General features: G+C 44.9%; 1 protein-coding gene across 2 annotated transcripts in view; it reads right to left on the bottom strand.

The window, feature by feature from the left end:
- PIGL (phosphatidylinositol glycan anchor biosynthesis class L) overlaps positions 1-17,386 on the bottom strand; it is a 61,360-nt gene that overhangs the window by 13,868 nt on the left and 30,106 nt on the right. For both annotated transcript variants that reach the window (XM_056136598.1, XM_056136599.1), the window contains one exon: positions 8,482-8,572. In XM_056136598.1, the coding sequence (XP_055992573.1) occupies positions 8,482-8,572 (91 nt within the window). The remainder of the gene's footprint in view (positions 1-8,481; positions 8,573-17,386) is intronic.

Below are 17,386 nucleotides of genomic sequence, written 5' to 3'. Positions count from 1 at the left end.
TTTATCAGGTTACACCCATCACAGTGCTCCAGAGTCACTCCCATTCCTCTGTGCTTATCCGTAACTTCTCTGTGCTCTCTTCCCCAAACGGTCTATCACCTTTTCCCCCTAATCAGACTCCGCTAACTTGTAAGGTCAGATCCTTCTAGGACACTGAACTTGTATTGTAAGTTAATATTGCCTTTCTTCTCTCCTTATGTCTTTTGAATAGTTTACTTTAAAGCAATGTCATATTTATATGAACAAAGGAAGACAGTTAATATTAAGCTTTTTGTAACTTGGAAGTAAATTGCCTCCAAACAATCTGCACTTTGGGGTATCTGCTTCCTCGACTTAAGTCTCAGTTGCCCTTAGTTCCTAATGCCCCAAAAGCAGGGTCCTGACAAGGGACTGAATGGACCTAGGGCAAGCAGTGAGCTACCCTGGCATCGAAATGGGCCAGGCAAAGCACCATGATACTAAACTATAAGTTGAGAGCATGGTCATGGACAAATGCTGTCATGATCCAAAAGTAACGACGAGATTAGGACCCTGCTAGGGATAGAAAAGATTAATCTGGCCTGAGCACTGTAGTCTGAGATTGAGATGACCCCAGGAGAGCAATTCTATAAGCCTATATATCTCATACTGTGCCCATACAAAATGATTACTATTATGAATGTATGTTTGTTGGACTAAAGAAAAGAGAAATCACCCATAATTGGAATTTCAGTTTTGGGAGAGCCCTCTTGCTGGGTGAGAATCTGTCCTAGAAGAATCTTCCCCTGAGGGAAGGACTTTATCCCTATTGATTGAGACCACACCTATGTATAAGCCCCAACCCCTCATGCTTTGGGATTTAACTAGGCTGTAAGGGGGAGCTGGGGGAGCCATAAGGAGAAAGGGAATCCAGAGCCAGGAGGAGACTGAAGGGGGATCAAGAAGGAGAATGAAGTAGCATGGGGAAGGGAGAAGCAGAAGGAGAGACAGGAATGAATGGAGATGAGATGAAATAAACTGCAACTGAGACCAGCCTGGCCCTCGTTCCTTTCTTCGCCTGCCCATCGCCATCGACCTCCCAGGGGTGGGGGAAGCGGCCCGAGACTACTGAACGCGGGTGGCGGAGAGAGAGAGAGCCGCTGTGTCTCTGTGTAAATACACATCCCAACATTGGTTGTTTTTTTTTTGCGGGGGGGGGGGAGTTTGTTTTGAGGTCATATTCAACTGTGCTCAGGACTTCTCCTGGCTCTGTGCTCAGGTGACTAGAGAGAGTGCTGGGGATGGAGCGAGGGACTGCTGCTTTCAAGGCTGCCTCTTAACCTCTGTTTCATCTCTCTGGTCACTGCAACACTGTATTCTTAAAACTGTAGCACTGTCCTCCAGTTGTTCATCGATTTGCTCGAGTGGGCATCAGTAACGTCTCCATTGTGAGACTTGTTACTGTTTTTGGCATATCAAATACACCACGGGGAGCTTGCCAGCCTCTGCCGCGCGGGTGGGATACTCCTGGTAGCTTGCAGGGCTCTCTGAGAGGAATGGAACTCGGGTTGGCCGTGTGCAAAGCAAACACCCTCTCCTGCTGTGCTATCGCTCCAGGCCTCCCCGGGCAAGCTACAGAGAGTATCCTGCCTGCAAGGGAGAGCCTGGCAAGCTCCTGTAAGGTAAAGGTAAAGGTAAAGGCCCTCCCGTTGATCGTCGATTTGCTCGAGCGGGCCCAGTAACGTCTCCATTGGAGACTTTGTTGTTACTGTGTCTGGCATATCGAATACTCTCGGTAGCTTGCCGGGCTCTCCGAGAGGGGCGGAGGAATCGAACTCGGGTCGGCCATGTTGGCCACTTGTAAGGCGAACGCCCTACCCGCTGTGCTATCGCTCCAGCCCTGTAGCATATTCAATATGCCAAAAACAGTAATTCTTAAAACATTAATATTAATCCTGTTATAAATCATGCTACCTGAACAAAAATGAATACATTTATTTAAAAAGAGAGAGGACCAAAGAGATAGCTCAGTGGGCTGCAATGCATACTTTCATGCAGAAATTGGGTTCAATTACCAGCATCAAATGGTTCCTTTTTCACCGCCAGGAGCAACCGCTGAGTACCAAGTAATCCTCAGTACCATAGGGTGTGGCCCCTCATCAGAAAGAGGGGCAGGGGAGAGAGAGAGAGGGAGACAGAGAGAGAGAGAGAGAGAGAGAGAGAGAGAGAGAGAGAGAGAGTGAGAGAGAGTGAGAGAGAAAGTAAGTGGGGTGGCTTTCACTTGTGCCTGTCTGAATACTTTTCCTATTGCCTAGACTTCAAAATGACCATGTCCATCCCCTTGGGAAGGAGGGTGCTAAGTCCTGAATCCCAGGGTTTTGCTCTTTGCTTTCATTACTGGTCAGTGGAACAGAGTACAATTTAGAATGACAGAAACTTGAGTTCAGAATATTTTTGTTCTTATCTTCCTAGTCACTTATTAACACATTTGGTCTGGTGTGCACTCTGCTCGTGTAGCTGTTGCCTAATCAAATGGTCTTCTTTCCCCTGCCATCCCTCATAGCCCATTGGAAACTGGAGGCTCAAGTATAAGCACGTTTCTTGGATCCTAAAACCATCTTCTGTCTGCTGAGCACAATCACAGAAGCACTGCTGTATGGCTCCTGGTGCCATAACAAAGTGTGTGATCTCTAAGCAGTGCCACCAAGTGTGTGACCCATGGTCACTGCAATGGCAATGTAGGGAAGAGGGGAAAAAGCAAGAACATGAACTTTAAACCATGCTGACTTCATGCAGACATAATTCTCTGTCATAGGAGAGCAACCAATATGACACATAGCTGGGGTGGAGTCAGGGGCCGGACAGTGAGCAGGAGGGACCAGCGGCTGCTGATTAACAGAAAATGGAAAGTTCTTCCAATTGATCTTGATTTAACAAACTATAAAAATAATGTAAAAACAGAAGCAGGGGAGATAGTTCAAAGGACTGTCACATACAGGAGGCCTGAGTTTGGCCCCTGGTTTCACACAGTTCCCCAAGCACCAGTGGGTGCAGCCACTGAGTTGGGGGTACCCTGAGCATCATTGGGTATGCTCCCCAAGCAAAATAAAACCAGATCCAAAATAAGAACACATTTAATATGTGATTATTTTAAATAAAAAAATTGATATGAATGAATTGGCTCAAAGGGTTGTAGCATATATGTTGCTTGCTAGAGCCCTGGGCTTAATTTCCAGCACCACATGGTCCTGCGAGCACCAAACCAGGAGGAACCACAGAGCACTGACACAGGTGACCTAAAAAGAACTACACAAATTGATGTTGATGAATTGATTTCAGTTGTGATAGTGATCACTTAATAATAATTGTGTTTAAAAGTCAATATCTTTTGGAAGTACATATTAAAATATTTAAATATGAAATACGATGACAAGGGATTTTTTTGAAATGGCCCAGAGGTGGGGGAAGTGAATATGTTCAATGATTACCTCTAACAGAGTGTGAGCCCCTGGTGAGTATGCGAGTATCACTCCCAGATATGTGATTCCTCTCACCCCGCCCTGGGAGTACCAGAATCAAATGTGTGAGTACCACAACCTGGCCTTCCCATCCCCTGCTGCACCATGATCAGGTGGAGCTTAACAACAACAGCAATAAAAGACTAGAGTAGTGGTTTTCTCTTTCTTTTTCCCCTTTGGACCCCTCCAGCAGTGCCAGGGAGACCATATAATAAAATGGCTCAAACCCAGGGCTCCTTGTTAAAAACCAAGCATGCCGGCCCTTTAACTCAATGGCCCTAGAGTAGTAGTTTCCAATCATCAGTTTGTGGGCCAGCAATGATGTGCAGGTGTGAAAAGGTTAAATCCACTTGGGCAAGAGTGTCTCAAATTCAAGCCGACTGCCTTCAGTACATGGGGGTCGGGGGCAGTTTCCATAGGTGTGCTGGAGGACACTACTTTGTTAGAATACAATTAGTGACTTAGTGGTTAAGTCACTTTTGAAATTTGCCAAGATCTTGGTTTCTTTCTTAGCCTACATTTTGTCATCTCCCCCTTTCTTTATGTCACAATGAGGGCTAAGGGGTTGTTAGCTCCCTTGCAGGAATGAAGATGGCGACATGCACTGACAGTCTTCTCAGACTCCAGTCTCTCCCACTCAGTTGCAGAAATCTTTGTTCAAAATAAGTCTTATCCAGGGGCTGGAGCAACAGCACAGCGGGTTGGGCATTTGCCTTGCATACGGCCAACCCAGGTTCGATTCCCAGCATCTCATATGGTCCCCTGAGCACCGCCAGGAGTGATTCTTGAGTGCAGAGCCAGGAGTAACCCCTGGGCATTGCCGAGTGTGACCCAAAAAGCAAAAACAACAACAACAACAACAAAAAGTCTTATCCAGTTCCCAGTTAGCAAGAGTTGTCATTTGGGCATCTTGAGTTTCTCTATGACAGTCACTCTTCACAAGGGACAATTTTGCCCCAGGTACTTTGAGAGTCTGGTAGGTACCAGGTAGGGTAGGGAAGTCACTGCGGGGTAGAGGCAGCTTGAGCATTCCATAATGCACCGGACAGCTTCCACATCCAACCCTGAATGTCCACAGCTGCCCAAGAAAGCAAGGTCCAGGTCTGCTTGCTCACCACCAAGGGAGAAAAGCCCAGAGCAGGTTCTCAGCACACTTTGCAGGAAAGCTCCGGGCCCAGCTGTGTCTGCCTCCCTAGGATTGGAGTACTGAGAAATTCTGACTCAAACATCATATTTGACTGCCAAGCCAGAGGACTGAAACCTCTGGCTTTCCACATTTTTAGTTTGCTGGGAAGGTAATGCTGGGACACATGAGTCTCTAACAGTTCCCACACAGAGAAAGAAATCGATGCAAAGGCTGAGATGGAGAGAGTCATGGCATGTGTTCTCTGCTTGACTAAGACAGGCAGGTACTCACTGGGGCCTTTGGGAGCAAAGTTTCAGTTGTATTTCTGTCAGCAGACAACAAGGACACTTTAATATATAAATGCAGCGACAGTAGAGCAGGTAGGGTGCTTGCCTTGCATATGGCTGATCTAGGCTTGTTCTTGGCATCCCATGTGGTTCCCTGGGTCCCACCAGGACCAATTCCTGAGTGCAGAGAACTGAGCACTGTTAGGTGTGGCCTCCAAACAAAAACCACCACCACCACCACCACCAACAACAACAAAATCTGCTTCTAGGAAAGGTCAATTCACTCAATGAATTTTTCATTCACAAAGGTCTTACAGGTTTCTGCCAATAGGATTCATCTTTTAATGAAGGTTCATCAAAAATGGAACCAAGGGGCCAGGGAGACAGCTCTGAGGGCTGAGCCCATGCGCTGCAGGCAGGAGTCCCAGGTTCAGTCCAGGGTATTACTTGGTCCCTCAGGCACCAAGCTAGGGGCATCCCTGAGCCCTGACATGTATAGCACCCAAACCCCAAGAATCAAAACCAAAATAAGAACTTAAACCAAAAGATTACAATCTTAAAAATGATTAAATTTGGTCGTCTTAAATGGCTGAATAACATATGAAAATTATTACTGGATAATAATAATACCCAATAATTATTATTGGGTAATAATAATAACTAAATACCACAGGAAAGGAGATGAAACTTAAATTTGTGATTGTTTTATGTCTGTTTTTATTTTTGTATCATATCCAACAGTGCATGGGAGAGCAATTCCAGGGATCGAACTCAGGCCTTCTATATACAGTACATTTGCTGTACAGTCCATTGAGCTAACTCTCTGGTTCAACGATTTTCTTTTGGGTGGGGAAGGTTTGAGCCATGATCCTGGATACTCAGGGCTTTTCCTGACTCTGTGTTTAGTGCTTGGGGGACTCTGTGGGTGAAAGGATCTAACCAGAGTTAGCCACATGCAAGGTTCCAACTCAGTTTTGTTTCCTTAAACTGATACTAGATTTTGTGTTAGTAAGGATTTTAGATTTTGTAGATTGTATGATCTCTGCTGCAGCTCTTTAACTTTGCTGTTGTAATGTGAAGTAGCCTTAGATAATGCATAAACCATTGAGTATGGCAGTGTTCCAAATACTGTTTATTTGTGAACTGATGCATTAGTCTTGACTTGGCTGATGGGTTAGTGAAAGTACAAATGGTGTTTCTGGCAAAGGAAATTATAGGTGCAAAGTCATGGTGACACATGGCATTTCGGACAATTGCACCTTTTAAAATTCTGCATAATTCATATTAGCATTGTTTAGCCTGAGTATCAGAATTCTAGTCTACAGTGTGAGATTTGAAGATTAAACCTCAGCCAGAACTTAATGTTAATTATTGTTATTGCTATTTAATGTTAATAGTGGGTTGAAGCAATAGCACAGTGGGTAGGGCATTTGCCTTGCACGTGGCTGATCCGGGCTCGATTCCTTTGTCCCTCTTGGAGAGCTCGTCAAGCTACCAAGAGTACTCCGCCCGAACAGCAGAGCCTGGCAAGCTCCCCGTGGCATATTCAATATGCCAAAAACAGTAACAACAAGTCTCACAGTGGAGATGTTACTGGTGCCCGCTTGAGCAAATCGATGAACAACCGGAGGACAGTGCTACAGTGCTACTAATAATACCGAGATAGAGTGCTTGCCTTGCACATGGTTAACCTGGGTTTGATACCTGGCATCTTCTATGGTTCCTGAACACTACCAGTAGTAAGTCCTGAGCATCCCTGGGTGTGGCCCCCCCAGCCCCAAAAAAGATTATTATTTTTTAATCTTTCCACTCTCTTAGATGTGGACAGTAAATATTCCTGGTAACCTTAAAATTAACCACTGGTGGGCTGGAGAGATAATGCAAGGGGTTAAGATACTTGCCTTACATATAGCTAATCCTGGTTCAAACCACTGGAAATGCCCCTGAACATCACCAGGTGTGACCCAGAAACAAAACCAAACCAAAAACAACAACCCCCCCAATAAAAAAGAAAGAAGAAAATTGATGACACACATAGCCCTGTCCAGTGGATCCCAGATAAATATTACCAGATTTATTCCATGTCTCAAGTAAATGTGAGTCTTTAATATTGCTTTATGACCCAAATATTCTCAATATAGTGGATATGATCTTACTCTCTCTCTGTGTCTCTCTCTGTCTCTCTTTGTCTCTGTCTCTCTTTGTCTCTGTCTCTCTGTCTCTCTCTGTTCCTGTCTCTCTGTCTCTCTGTCTCTGTCTGTCTGTCTGTCTGTCTGCCTGTCTGTCTGTCTGTCTCTCTCTCTCTCTCTCTCTCTCCTTCTCTCTCTCACACTTTCTTTTTGTTTCAAGACTCACTTGGTGCCTGGAGGTTGCTCCTGACAGTCTAACCATTCAGCTTCTGGAAACTTCATTTTCCTCCACAAAAACCAAGAATTAAAACAATATTTATCTTTACTTTTTGGGTCACACCTGGCAATGGACAAGGGTTACTCCTGGCTCATGAAATCAGGAATTACTCCTGGTGGTGCTCGGGGAAGCATATGGGATACTGGGAATTGAACTCAGGTTGGCCACATGCAAGGCAAATGCCCTGCCTGCTGTGCTATCGCTCCAGTCCCAATATTTATCTTTAAAGTTAAAATACTATTTAAGGGGCTGGAGAGAAAGTACAACAGGTAGGGTGCTTATTATCTTGCACATAGTTAATCTGGGTTTGATCCCTGGCACTGCACAATGGTCCCTGAGCATTGCCATGAGTGATTCCTGAGCACTACTGCGCATGGTCCAAAAACAAAAGACAAATAAAAGGAAAAAAAAAGATATAAACTGTAAGAATCTGGGGCTGGAAGTGGCTAACCCTGGTTCCATTTCTAGCAGCCTGTGGTCTCCCAAGCATCGAGTAGCCTCTGCATCACTGGGTGTGGCTCCAAACCCAAGGGACACCTCCCCACCAAAAAATTTATGTGGAATGTTTAGTAAAAGGTGAAAGTCTATACAAATGAGGGTCACAGCATCTCCTGGAAAACTGCACTTGAGGTGCCTGGACAGCTGTGGGGAATGGGGGGATTTTCCAGAACACTGGAAAAACATCTGCCTCTACCTGAGCACTAATAATTCAATTCTCAGTCTCATAAAGACTGTTAGGGGGCCAGAGTGATAGTGCAGTGGGTAGTGCACTTGCCTTGCATGCTGCTGACTCAGGTTTGATCCCTGGCACCCTATATGGCCAGAAGTAAAGAGTCAGGAATAAGCCCTGAGCTCTGCTGGATACGGCCATTTTCAAAGCAGTATCTAAAGGTCTCAGGGCCACTGGTGGCAATACTTGGCCTGGCTCTATGGAACTGATGTTCATATAGTTTGGACCCAGTAATTCTGGGGGTAAGGGACACAAGGGTCATACCTGGTAAGTATCTGGGGCTCTAAGAGCTACACCGGAAGGTCCTCGGGACCACGTGCTGTGGAAGATCAGACTCACATCTCAGACACGTGAACGTGAGCCTGAGTTACTCCCCAGTCTGGGGTCACTTCTGAGCATGGCCATGGAAGTGAAAAGGCAGACTGGACAATTGCATGACGGGAAGGTGTTCCTTACCAGGCTGATGCCATTCACTTGGATATACTGGAGGAGGACACTGGCCACACTCTCTGTATTCCACTGGACATCTGGGTCATCTGGGAAGTCCCTGAATGCAAGCAGAGTTAGAGCAGCACTTTGAGTCAAGCAGGAGTTTCTCAGCTGTGGTAGGTACGTAGGTATCAGTATTGTGAGAGGAAGTGTCATATTTCAGAGCCCAGGTTTCTGTTGAAGAAATCTGACACAATTTGAAACCAGTGCACAGCTCTACACATTTCTGGAGTTTTGTGTTCACTGCCGAGGAAAGGAATCAATGAGATAAGGTTCTGTCTGCAAGTTGGGGAGACAAAGGAGCCAACTACAAGGAATGGCACATGGCTTTATTTCTCTCCTAGCCCTCTCGGTGGCTGCTTTTGGCATTGGGCCGTTCTTCACTTAAGGCAGGAAGAGGGGTGCCACAAAAAACACAAAAATGTTGTAGTTGATTAACTCCAGGCTCCAACTCATTCTAAAAACTGAAAAATACATGTTGGGTAGAAGTAGACGCTGAAAATGATCAGCAAACGCAAAGTAAAAGTACCAGCCTGGCGGGAATTGGAAGCAGCCTTGCCCTGTGCTGACAGAGCCTATCACTGGGGCGGCCAGTCTCATGGGGAACAATCTGGAGCTCATGCAGACCAGGTGATCCTGAAGCATTCGAGAACACACTGATGAAAAAGAAGTCCTGCCAAAAAGTTCTTTAGTAAAACTGAAAAAGACTTCTCTTTTTTGGAGTAGCACTTCACTGTAGCACTGTCCTCCCGTTGTTCATTGATTTGCTCAAGCGGGCATCAGTACACCTCACAACAAATTGTGAGACTTGTTACTGTGTTTGACATATTGAATAAGTCACGGGTAGCTTGCCAGGCTTTGCTGTGTGGGCAAAATACTCTCGGTAGCTTGCCAGGCTCTCCGAGAGGGGCAGAGGAATTGAACCCAGGTTGGTGGCCAGCCCTACCAGCTGTGCTATCACTCCAGCCCCCTTTTTGGAGTAAAATTAACAATACTTTAATAAAAAGTACAAACATATGTTATTTTATTTAACCACATGGGCAGCTATTGAAGGGGCCCTTACAGATGAAATAATGTGAACAACAATGAAAACTTACTTACAAAATTGTGAGCTGCATTTGAACCCAGATTTTCTGACTGCAATGCCAGAATGTTCTAGCGCTAGGGAGCCGGTGATATACCTCATAATCACTGCCAGCGGGGCATACCAGATCTCAGAAGTTGGGTCTCTGCTTGATTAACCTGCAGCTTACTTTTTTCCCCACTGGCTACGCTACCTCCTCCCATCTGTGAAAATTCTTCCTGCTCCTTTTAGTGCACAAATCTACGGTATCAACTACTAAGACATTAAGACCTCAATTTTACCTCTTTTCTGAGGATTTTACTCCTACTTGAAGAAGGAGATACTCATCACTGTTCAGTGTCGGTCTTGTGCCAACACCCACAGTGCAACTGAGAGAGGACACTGGCTGTCACCCGGCAAGCTGCTTTAGCTCTGGGGATCAAAATCATTAACTCACTTGCGTAGGACTCTGACCAAAGGAACATCACTGAAGCTTTTCAGCAAGAAATAATGTAAGCCTCAGCACTAACTGTCACTCCAACTTAAGCAGTTGTTCGTTTGTGTCATAGACTAGCTTTACCAAACTTGTATGGTGCCGGTGTGGAAGGCAGCTCTATACCTTTCAAAGTCATTCTGTGTGGTTCTTATAATGTTCCTGCAGTAAGCAGAACTGACTGCTTAGCTGGTGGGGGGATGGAGGAGAAGGGGAAGAGGAAGGGATCAGGGCAAAGTTTATCTTCCCAGACCGAAGCTTAATATAGATCTAACAACACAATTTGCAAAGTGATAGAGGAATAAGGAAAAGTACCTTGGAGTGGAAATACCTCCAGTATGTAGCTGGTAGATCCACATAAACATACCAAGTCATGATTCTGGAAACTTACTAGACTGATAATAGTCCATGTACCTTGGCATCTAAGATAGAAAATTAACTTAATAGAGAAGGTAGGGTGGTACTTGGCTAAGACTACCTTTTTTTAAAAAAAAATTTGAAGTGCTGACAGATGAATTCAAGAGTAGGAAAATTCATGGTTACCTTCCATTTATCATCAGACAACATTCTTTTTAACTTAAAAAAAATGGATTCGGGGGAGGGGGCTGGAGCGATGGCACAGTGGGTAGGGTGTCTGCACGCAGCTGACCCGGGTTCAATTCCCAGTATCCCATACGGTTCCCTGAGCACTGCCAGGAGTAATCTCTGAGTGCAAAGCCAGGAGTAACCCCTGTGCATTGCCGGGTGTAACACAAAAAGAAAAAAAAATGGATTCATTGTGATTTATAAGGTTATGGAGTTATTCATGGTTGAGTTTCAGGTACACAATGTCCCTTCACCAGTGTCCACTTCCTATCACCAATGTCCCAGTTTCCCTCCTGTCCTCCATAGTCTGACTCTATGGCAGGCACTTTTGCCCCCTCTCCTTCCTCCCTTCTCTCTTTCCTCTCTTTCCCTCTCTCCTTCTCTCTCTCTCTCTCTCTCTCTCTCTCTCTCTGTCTGTCTCTCTCCTTTTGGGCATTATGGTTTGCAATAAAGATACTTAAAAGTTATCCCGTGTAACCCCATCAACAGCCAAGACCCAGAGACGCTCCCAGAAGCGCGCGGCCTTTGGACAACTTGGCAGGCTACCGAATGGAGCCTGCCCACACGGCAGAGTCTGGCAAACTTCCCGTGGTGTACCCAATATGCCAAATACCAGTAACAATGATGGGTCTCATTCTCCTAACCTGAAAGAGCCTTGAATATGGCACTTTAAAAATCTCAGGGCTAGGACGGAGGAGACGTTACTGGTGCCTGCTTGAGGCAATCGACGAACAGCAGGATGATTGTGATCATGCAAAGTTATCATGTATATCCCTTTATGCACTTTCAACACTCAGTTCTTGTCCAGAATGATGATCATTTTCAACTAGTTGTCATACTGGTCTCTTCTCTATCCTAACTGCCCTTTTCCCCACACACACTTGTGGCAAGCTTCCAACCATTGATTAGTCCTCCTTGGCCCCTGCTTTTTCTGGCCTTGGATATTAGTCTCATACTATTTTTTTTTATATCCCAAAAATGAGTGCCGTCTTTCTATATTTGTCCCTCTCCTGATTCATTTCAGCATGATACTCTCTATGTTCATCCATTTACAAGCAAATTTCATGACTTCATTTTTTCAGGAGCTACTTTTGGAAGTGCTCAATGGATCATATGTGATGCCCAGTCAAAATGGGGTCAGCTACATGCAATACAAGTGCCTTAATCATTTGTACTATTTCTCCAGCCCCCAAAATATAAAAGTCAATGGTATTGAGTAAATAAAAACTGTTGCACTTTGTTCTACTACTGTTTCACATATTTTTCTTTCTTTCCATTTTTTGGGTCACTTCAGGCGGTGCTCAGGGTCTGCTTCTGGCTCTGGGCTCAGGGATCACTCCTGGAAGGTCTCAGGGGACCACATGTGATACTAGGGATCAAACCTGGGTTGGCCATATGTACCAGGCAAGTGTTCTGCCTGCTGTAATATCTCTCCATACCCATTTATTTTGAGGGGGCTATGTTGGGACCACACCCAGTGGCGCTCAGGGTACCATTTGGTGTCAGGGACCAAAACCCTGCTTGAGTGTAGTGCTGGTGGTACCATGTGGTGTCAGGAATCAAACTCCTGCTGAATGTCATACTGGTGACCCCTAGCACTGCTGAACATGACCCTGCAAGGCCTGAACTATGCCTCTAGCCCCAAGCACTGAGCCATTAAGCCCATGCTCCAAGGCTGAGCTCTGATGGGAGTGTCCTTAGGAGTGGCCTCCCCTTCCTCACCTTCACCCTGGTGTACACCGGTGTACCACCGGTGTGGCTGGCATTGAAAAACATTGAAAAAAAATGTTGAAAAAAAATTAGGGGTCAGTAAGATAGCTCAAAGAACTATTTTCTCTGGTTAGCATTAGCCATTTACCTGTCTAGATCAGGTATGAAAATGAAAATGACTATTGTTAAGCCTAAGTGTTTTAGGCTTCATCAGTGAATTGCCCCTTTTTCTCCTCCCCCTTCCCTGCTGAGATATTTACAGTGCTCTTATAGACACTCCTAATCCACCTGAGTTTACCTTTTACCTTTCCTTTGGCTTACCTTTCCTTCTGTTTGCTACTAATTTCCCCAAGTCAGGCTTGGTTACAGTGCCAAACCTTCTAGTGACTCTGGACTTCATATCTGTAATGAATTATTTGCTTTTCTCTTTTCCCTATGCCCTTTTCATATTTTACTATAGAGCAATGTTCTTTGCTTAAATACATTAATGCTGTGCCCCTAATATTTGGGAGTTGATTGATTCAGTAATGTATTTACTCCTGGGCATCCATCATAATTAAAAGACTCAGGCTTCAGTTGACACAGTTCCTAACACCCCAAAAAGCTGGGTCCCACGGAGGGACTTCTGAATGGACCTGGGGCAAGCAAAGCTACCCCTGCATTGATTTCTAGAAACATAAACACAGTCTTGAAACAAGCAAAGATACAGAATCCCATGGTGTAGGAAAAGCTAAACCATCCCGAGGGCCTAACTGGGATTTACGGTAAGAGTCTTGCTGGCTTTTAACATTTTCTTGCCCTCGGATCCCAGAGAACTAAGTTTTGGAATCTATATGTCTTATGGTGTTTATTCAAATAACTACAAATATTAATAATAAGTAAACTTAATTGTTTAATGTGTACTAGCAGCAAGGGGAAAAGAAGAACAATATGGATGCTTGTTGCCCCTGAGTGAATTTTTCAGAATAGTTTCAGACAGAGCATTTCCTTGAGGCCCCCGAAAGAATTGCCTGTCAAAACGCTTACTAATACTCTCTATGTGGAGTTCTTAGGAAAATGTTTTGAATGATTGGCCCTTTTTGTTTTACTTTCTTGGGGGTGGACATCCACACAGTACTCATGGGGCCTGGGGCCACACCCAGCAATACTCAACCAACTGGGTCTGAAGGTTCAGTGCTCGGGCACAAGAATGCAGAACTTCTCATGCCTGTGGTGTCGGGGATCACTAGGGTTGCCCTCTGGTGCTGGGGTCTCTAGGGTCACATTTGTTGGTTCTGAGAGGTGCTCACAGGGTGCTTGGGACCGAACCAGAGTCCTGAGCATACAAAATAAGCATCCTTGACTCCTGTGCTATCTCCTTGTCTCCCTTCATGGTTTTGATTTATTTTTAATGAAAGAGTATGGGAATTGTTTAGATGCTGACATGAGATACAGTACAGCAGGTAAGGTGCTTATCTCGCATGTGGCAAACCCAGGTTCGATTCCCAGCATTGCATATGGTCTCCTGAGCACCATCAGGAGTGATCCCTGTGCACAAAGCCAGAAGGCCTGAAGACTACTGGGTGTGGCCTCAAAACAAAAATAATTACTAATATGTAAAGCCAAGCACTTCTTTCTGGTTTAAACAGGTGGGCAGAGCACTCAAAAGGAGAGAGATAACAAAAGGGAATGCCCTGCCACAGAGGTAGGGTGGGATGGGGGGGATAGGGAGTGGGAGGGATACTGGGATCAGTGGTGGTAGAGAATGGGCACTGGTGGAGGAATGGGTATTCGATCATTGTATAAATGAAACCCAAGCACAAAAATTTGTAAGTTTACAACTGTACCTCATGGTGTTTCACTAATAAAAATTAAAAAAAAAAAGTAACAGGTGGGCAGAGATCAAGTTTCTGGCTAAATAAAGCAGATTTGCCCAAATAAAGCAGAGATGTCAACTCAAAATAGTCAAGGTGAGGCACTCTTGTGACAGCATCAGGCAGTTGTTGCATTTTCCTCGCCCAATATGTCTTTCATTTCTGATTTTCAGTGCATAGAACCCTCTCAGTTCAGAAATGACCAAACTAAAGCCCTGAAATATCTGGCAAGTCATGCACTATATTTGGTCTTCACAGTTTAGCGACTCCAGATATTTTCACTCTTTCATTCTACTCTCAGACTCAGGAGGTGTTTTCCTGATAAAAAGCCAGAATGGAAAACTTATTATACAGGTGGTGTTTCCAAGTTTACTGATAAAGGAAGGAAGTCTGAGGGCTAATGAAAGGGTCAGTGAGGAGAAAAGGTAAAACCCAAGAAATAGTACAGGGGTTACGGTGTTTCCTCTGCACGTGGTCAACCCCGATCCCCAGGACCACATAGTTCCCTGAGTAGTGCCAGACACAAAGCTCAAAGTAACCTCTAGTACTGCTGGGTGTGGCCCCCAAACCTATCAAACATTAAAAATAATAATAATAATAAACTGACAAGAGAGATAGCTCAAAGGGCTGAGAGTACATTTTCATGCTGATGACCTGGGTCCGAGGAGCCTCCAGCAGGTGTGACCCTGTATGTTTTCAAAAGGGACGACAGATGTGTGTTTTCAAAAAGCCAGCAGCGCTCTATCTCTCCTGCCACTGGGTGTTCGGTGTCTCCGGCCGCTTCCCCCACCCCGGGGGGCGGGGGGGGGGGGTCCATGGAGATGGGCAGGCGAAGGAAAGAATGAGGGCCACACTGGTCGGTATCAATTGTAGTTTATTCCAATCTCCACTCCCTTTCTGCTTCTCTCTCGAGCCCGAGCTCCCTTTCATTCTCCTTGCTTCCCCCTCATTCTCCTTCCGGCCTCTGGATCTGACTCTGCCCTCTGGAACCCGAGCCCCCTCTGAATTACAGTCTTAGTTTATATAGCAATCACGTAGGGTGGTGACACAAAGGTGGGTTGAACATTAACAAATCAACAAAGAGAGGTAAAACCTCTCCTCTAGGAGATTAACTCAAGGATAATAATCTCATTTTAAGAGATTACTCCAGATTACTAGGAGATCCACTCAAGGATGGGAATCCCAGTGAGGGTGTGTTCTTTCCTCAGCTAGTAATCCACTTAAATGGTTGTAGTAAATCTACTTCTAATATTTCTAGCAATGTTATTCTGTATGAGCATAGTAAGAGATATAGCTTACAGTTTGGTTCTTCCTGAGGACATCTCACTATATATTCCGTAGTCCTCAGGCCATGTTAGTCTTCCTAACCCCAGCAGGGTCCTAGTCTCGTGGTTACCTTTGGATCATGACAGCATTTGTCTATGACCATGTTGAGTACTGTGGCACTTTGGCCTGGCCCATATTGATGCCAGGGTAGCTCACAGCTTGCCCTGGGCCCATTCAATCCCTTGTCGGGAGCCTGCTTTTGGGGTGCTGGGAACTAAGGGCAATTGAGTCAAGAAAGCAGATGTCTAGTAGTAAATATTATTTGGAGTCAATCAACTCCCAAGTTACAAAGCATAATATTAACTGTCTTCCTGTGTCCATACAGAAAGGACATTAAGGTAAACTATGCAAAAGACAGAGAAAAGCAATATTTAACTTACAATACAAGTTCAATGTCCTAAAAGGATCTGGTATTAGGGAAATTAGAATCTGATTAGGGAAAAAGGTGATTAACTGGCTTGGGAGGAGAGCACAGAGAAGAGTCTACAGATAAACAGAGGAATGGGAGTGACTCGGGAGCACTGTGATGGGTGTAACCTGATAAACCTAAGCTCCCTGTGGCAAGGGAGAAAGGACAAACCAATGTTATCCTACATGACCCCCCCAAACAAAAAATAATTAAAAAGTCTACTAAGGTCAAAGAGATAGTACAGTGTGTAGATAGTACAGCAGGTAAGGTGGCTTGTCTTGGCCAATGTCAACCGGAGTTAGATCCCCAGGGCCCTATATTGTCCCCCGAGCCCACCAAGAGTGATCTTTGAGAACAGAGCCAGGAGAAAGCCTAAATCACCTTTGGGTGTGGCCCAAGAACCAAACCAAACCAAACCAAAAAAAAAGACCCCCCCAAAAAACAAATTCCCAACCCCCAAAAATCTCTACTAAAAGTAGTTTGAAGAAAAGGAGTAATTTACAAAGGGCAAATTATAAAGTGGCAACACATATACTCTGATTCTAAAAAAAAAAGTCAAAGAAATGCATAATTAAAGCCAAAAGGTCATGCGGCAACAAAAGGCAAGGGCTGCTTATCAAGCTGGCAAACCGAGTTTAAACTGATGCATCTCAATAAGAAGGCAATTTGGTCATATGATTGCTGTGCCCTCTGACCCTAAACTTCTAGAAACTTACTCTAAGGAAATAACTAGAAACTTCTAAAGGTCAAAGTGAATACAGACAGAGATACCACTTTCACTGCAATTCTAAGGTCTGCAGTTCTGTTGCTCTGCCACCAGGGAGCAATTTCTCCATCTTCCTGAATTGTGTCTTATGGAAATGTTAAAGATAATAGAGCTTGGGAAGCAAAATAAAAGCATAGAAAGGATACAGACTCCCAAAATTAGGAATGGTGATGCAAAACAGAGAAAAACAATAACCCTCAAATGACTGAACTGTAATTGTGCTTTTGTCTTCTCAGACTAAAAGAATGATTCTCCGGGCTGGAGTGATAGCACAGCAGGTAGGGCGTTTGCCTTGCACGTGGCTGACCTGGGTTTGATTCCCAGCATCCCAAATGGTTCCCCGAGCACCACCAGGAGTAATTCCTGAGTGCATGAGCCAGGACTAACCCCTGTGTAATGCTGGGTGTGACCCAAAAAGAAAAAAAAAAAGAATGATACTCATGGAAGAGGAATAGAACTATGTTAATATTTAGAGGGATTTACTTTTGATGGCAAGCCTGTGAGAGAGTTTCTGAATATCCTTCAGTCTCCAGATACTCTGACCCAGGTTCTCCAGAGAGCAGAGCCTCTTTGGAAGGTCTAGCAGGCACCTGACTGACCTATCACGGGGAGCTGGAGTGAAGGGAGGAAGGAGCACGGGGAAAGGAGGAGCCCGCAGGAGGCTGCC

This window comes from Sorex fumeus, unplaced genomic scaffold (genome assembly GCF_029834395.1).
Source record: "Sorex fumeus unplaced genomic scaffold, SorFum_2.1 ptg000122l, whole genome shotgun sequence".
Lineage (NCBI taxonomy): Eukaryota > Metazoa > Chordata > Mammalia > Eulipotyphla > Soricidae > Sorex > Sorex fumeus.
This window is presented reverse-complemented; position numbering and strand designations above follow the sequence as displayed.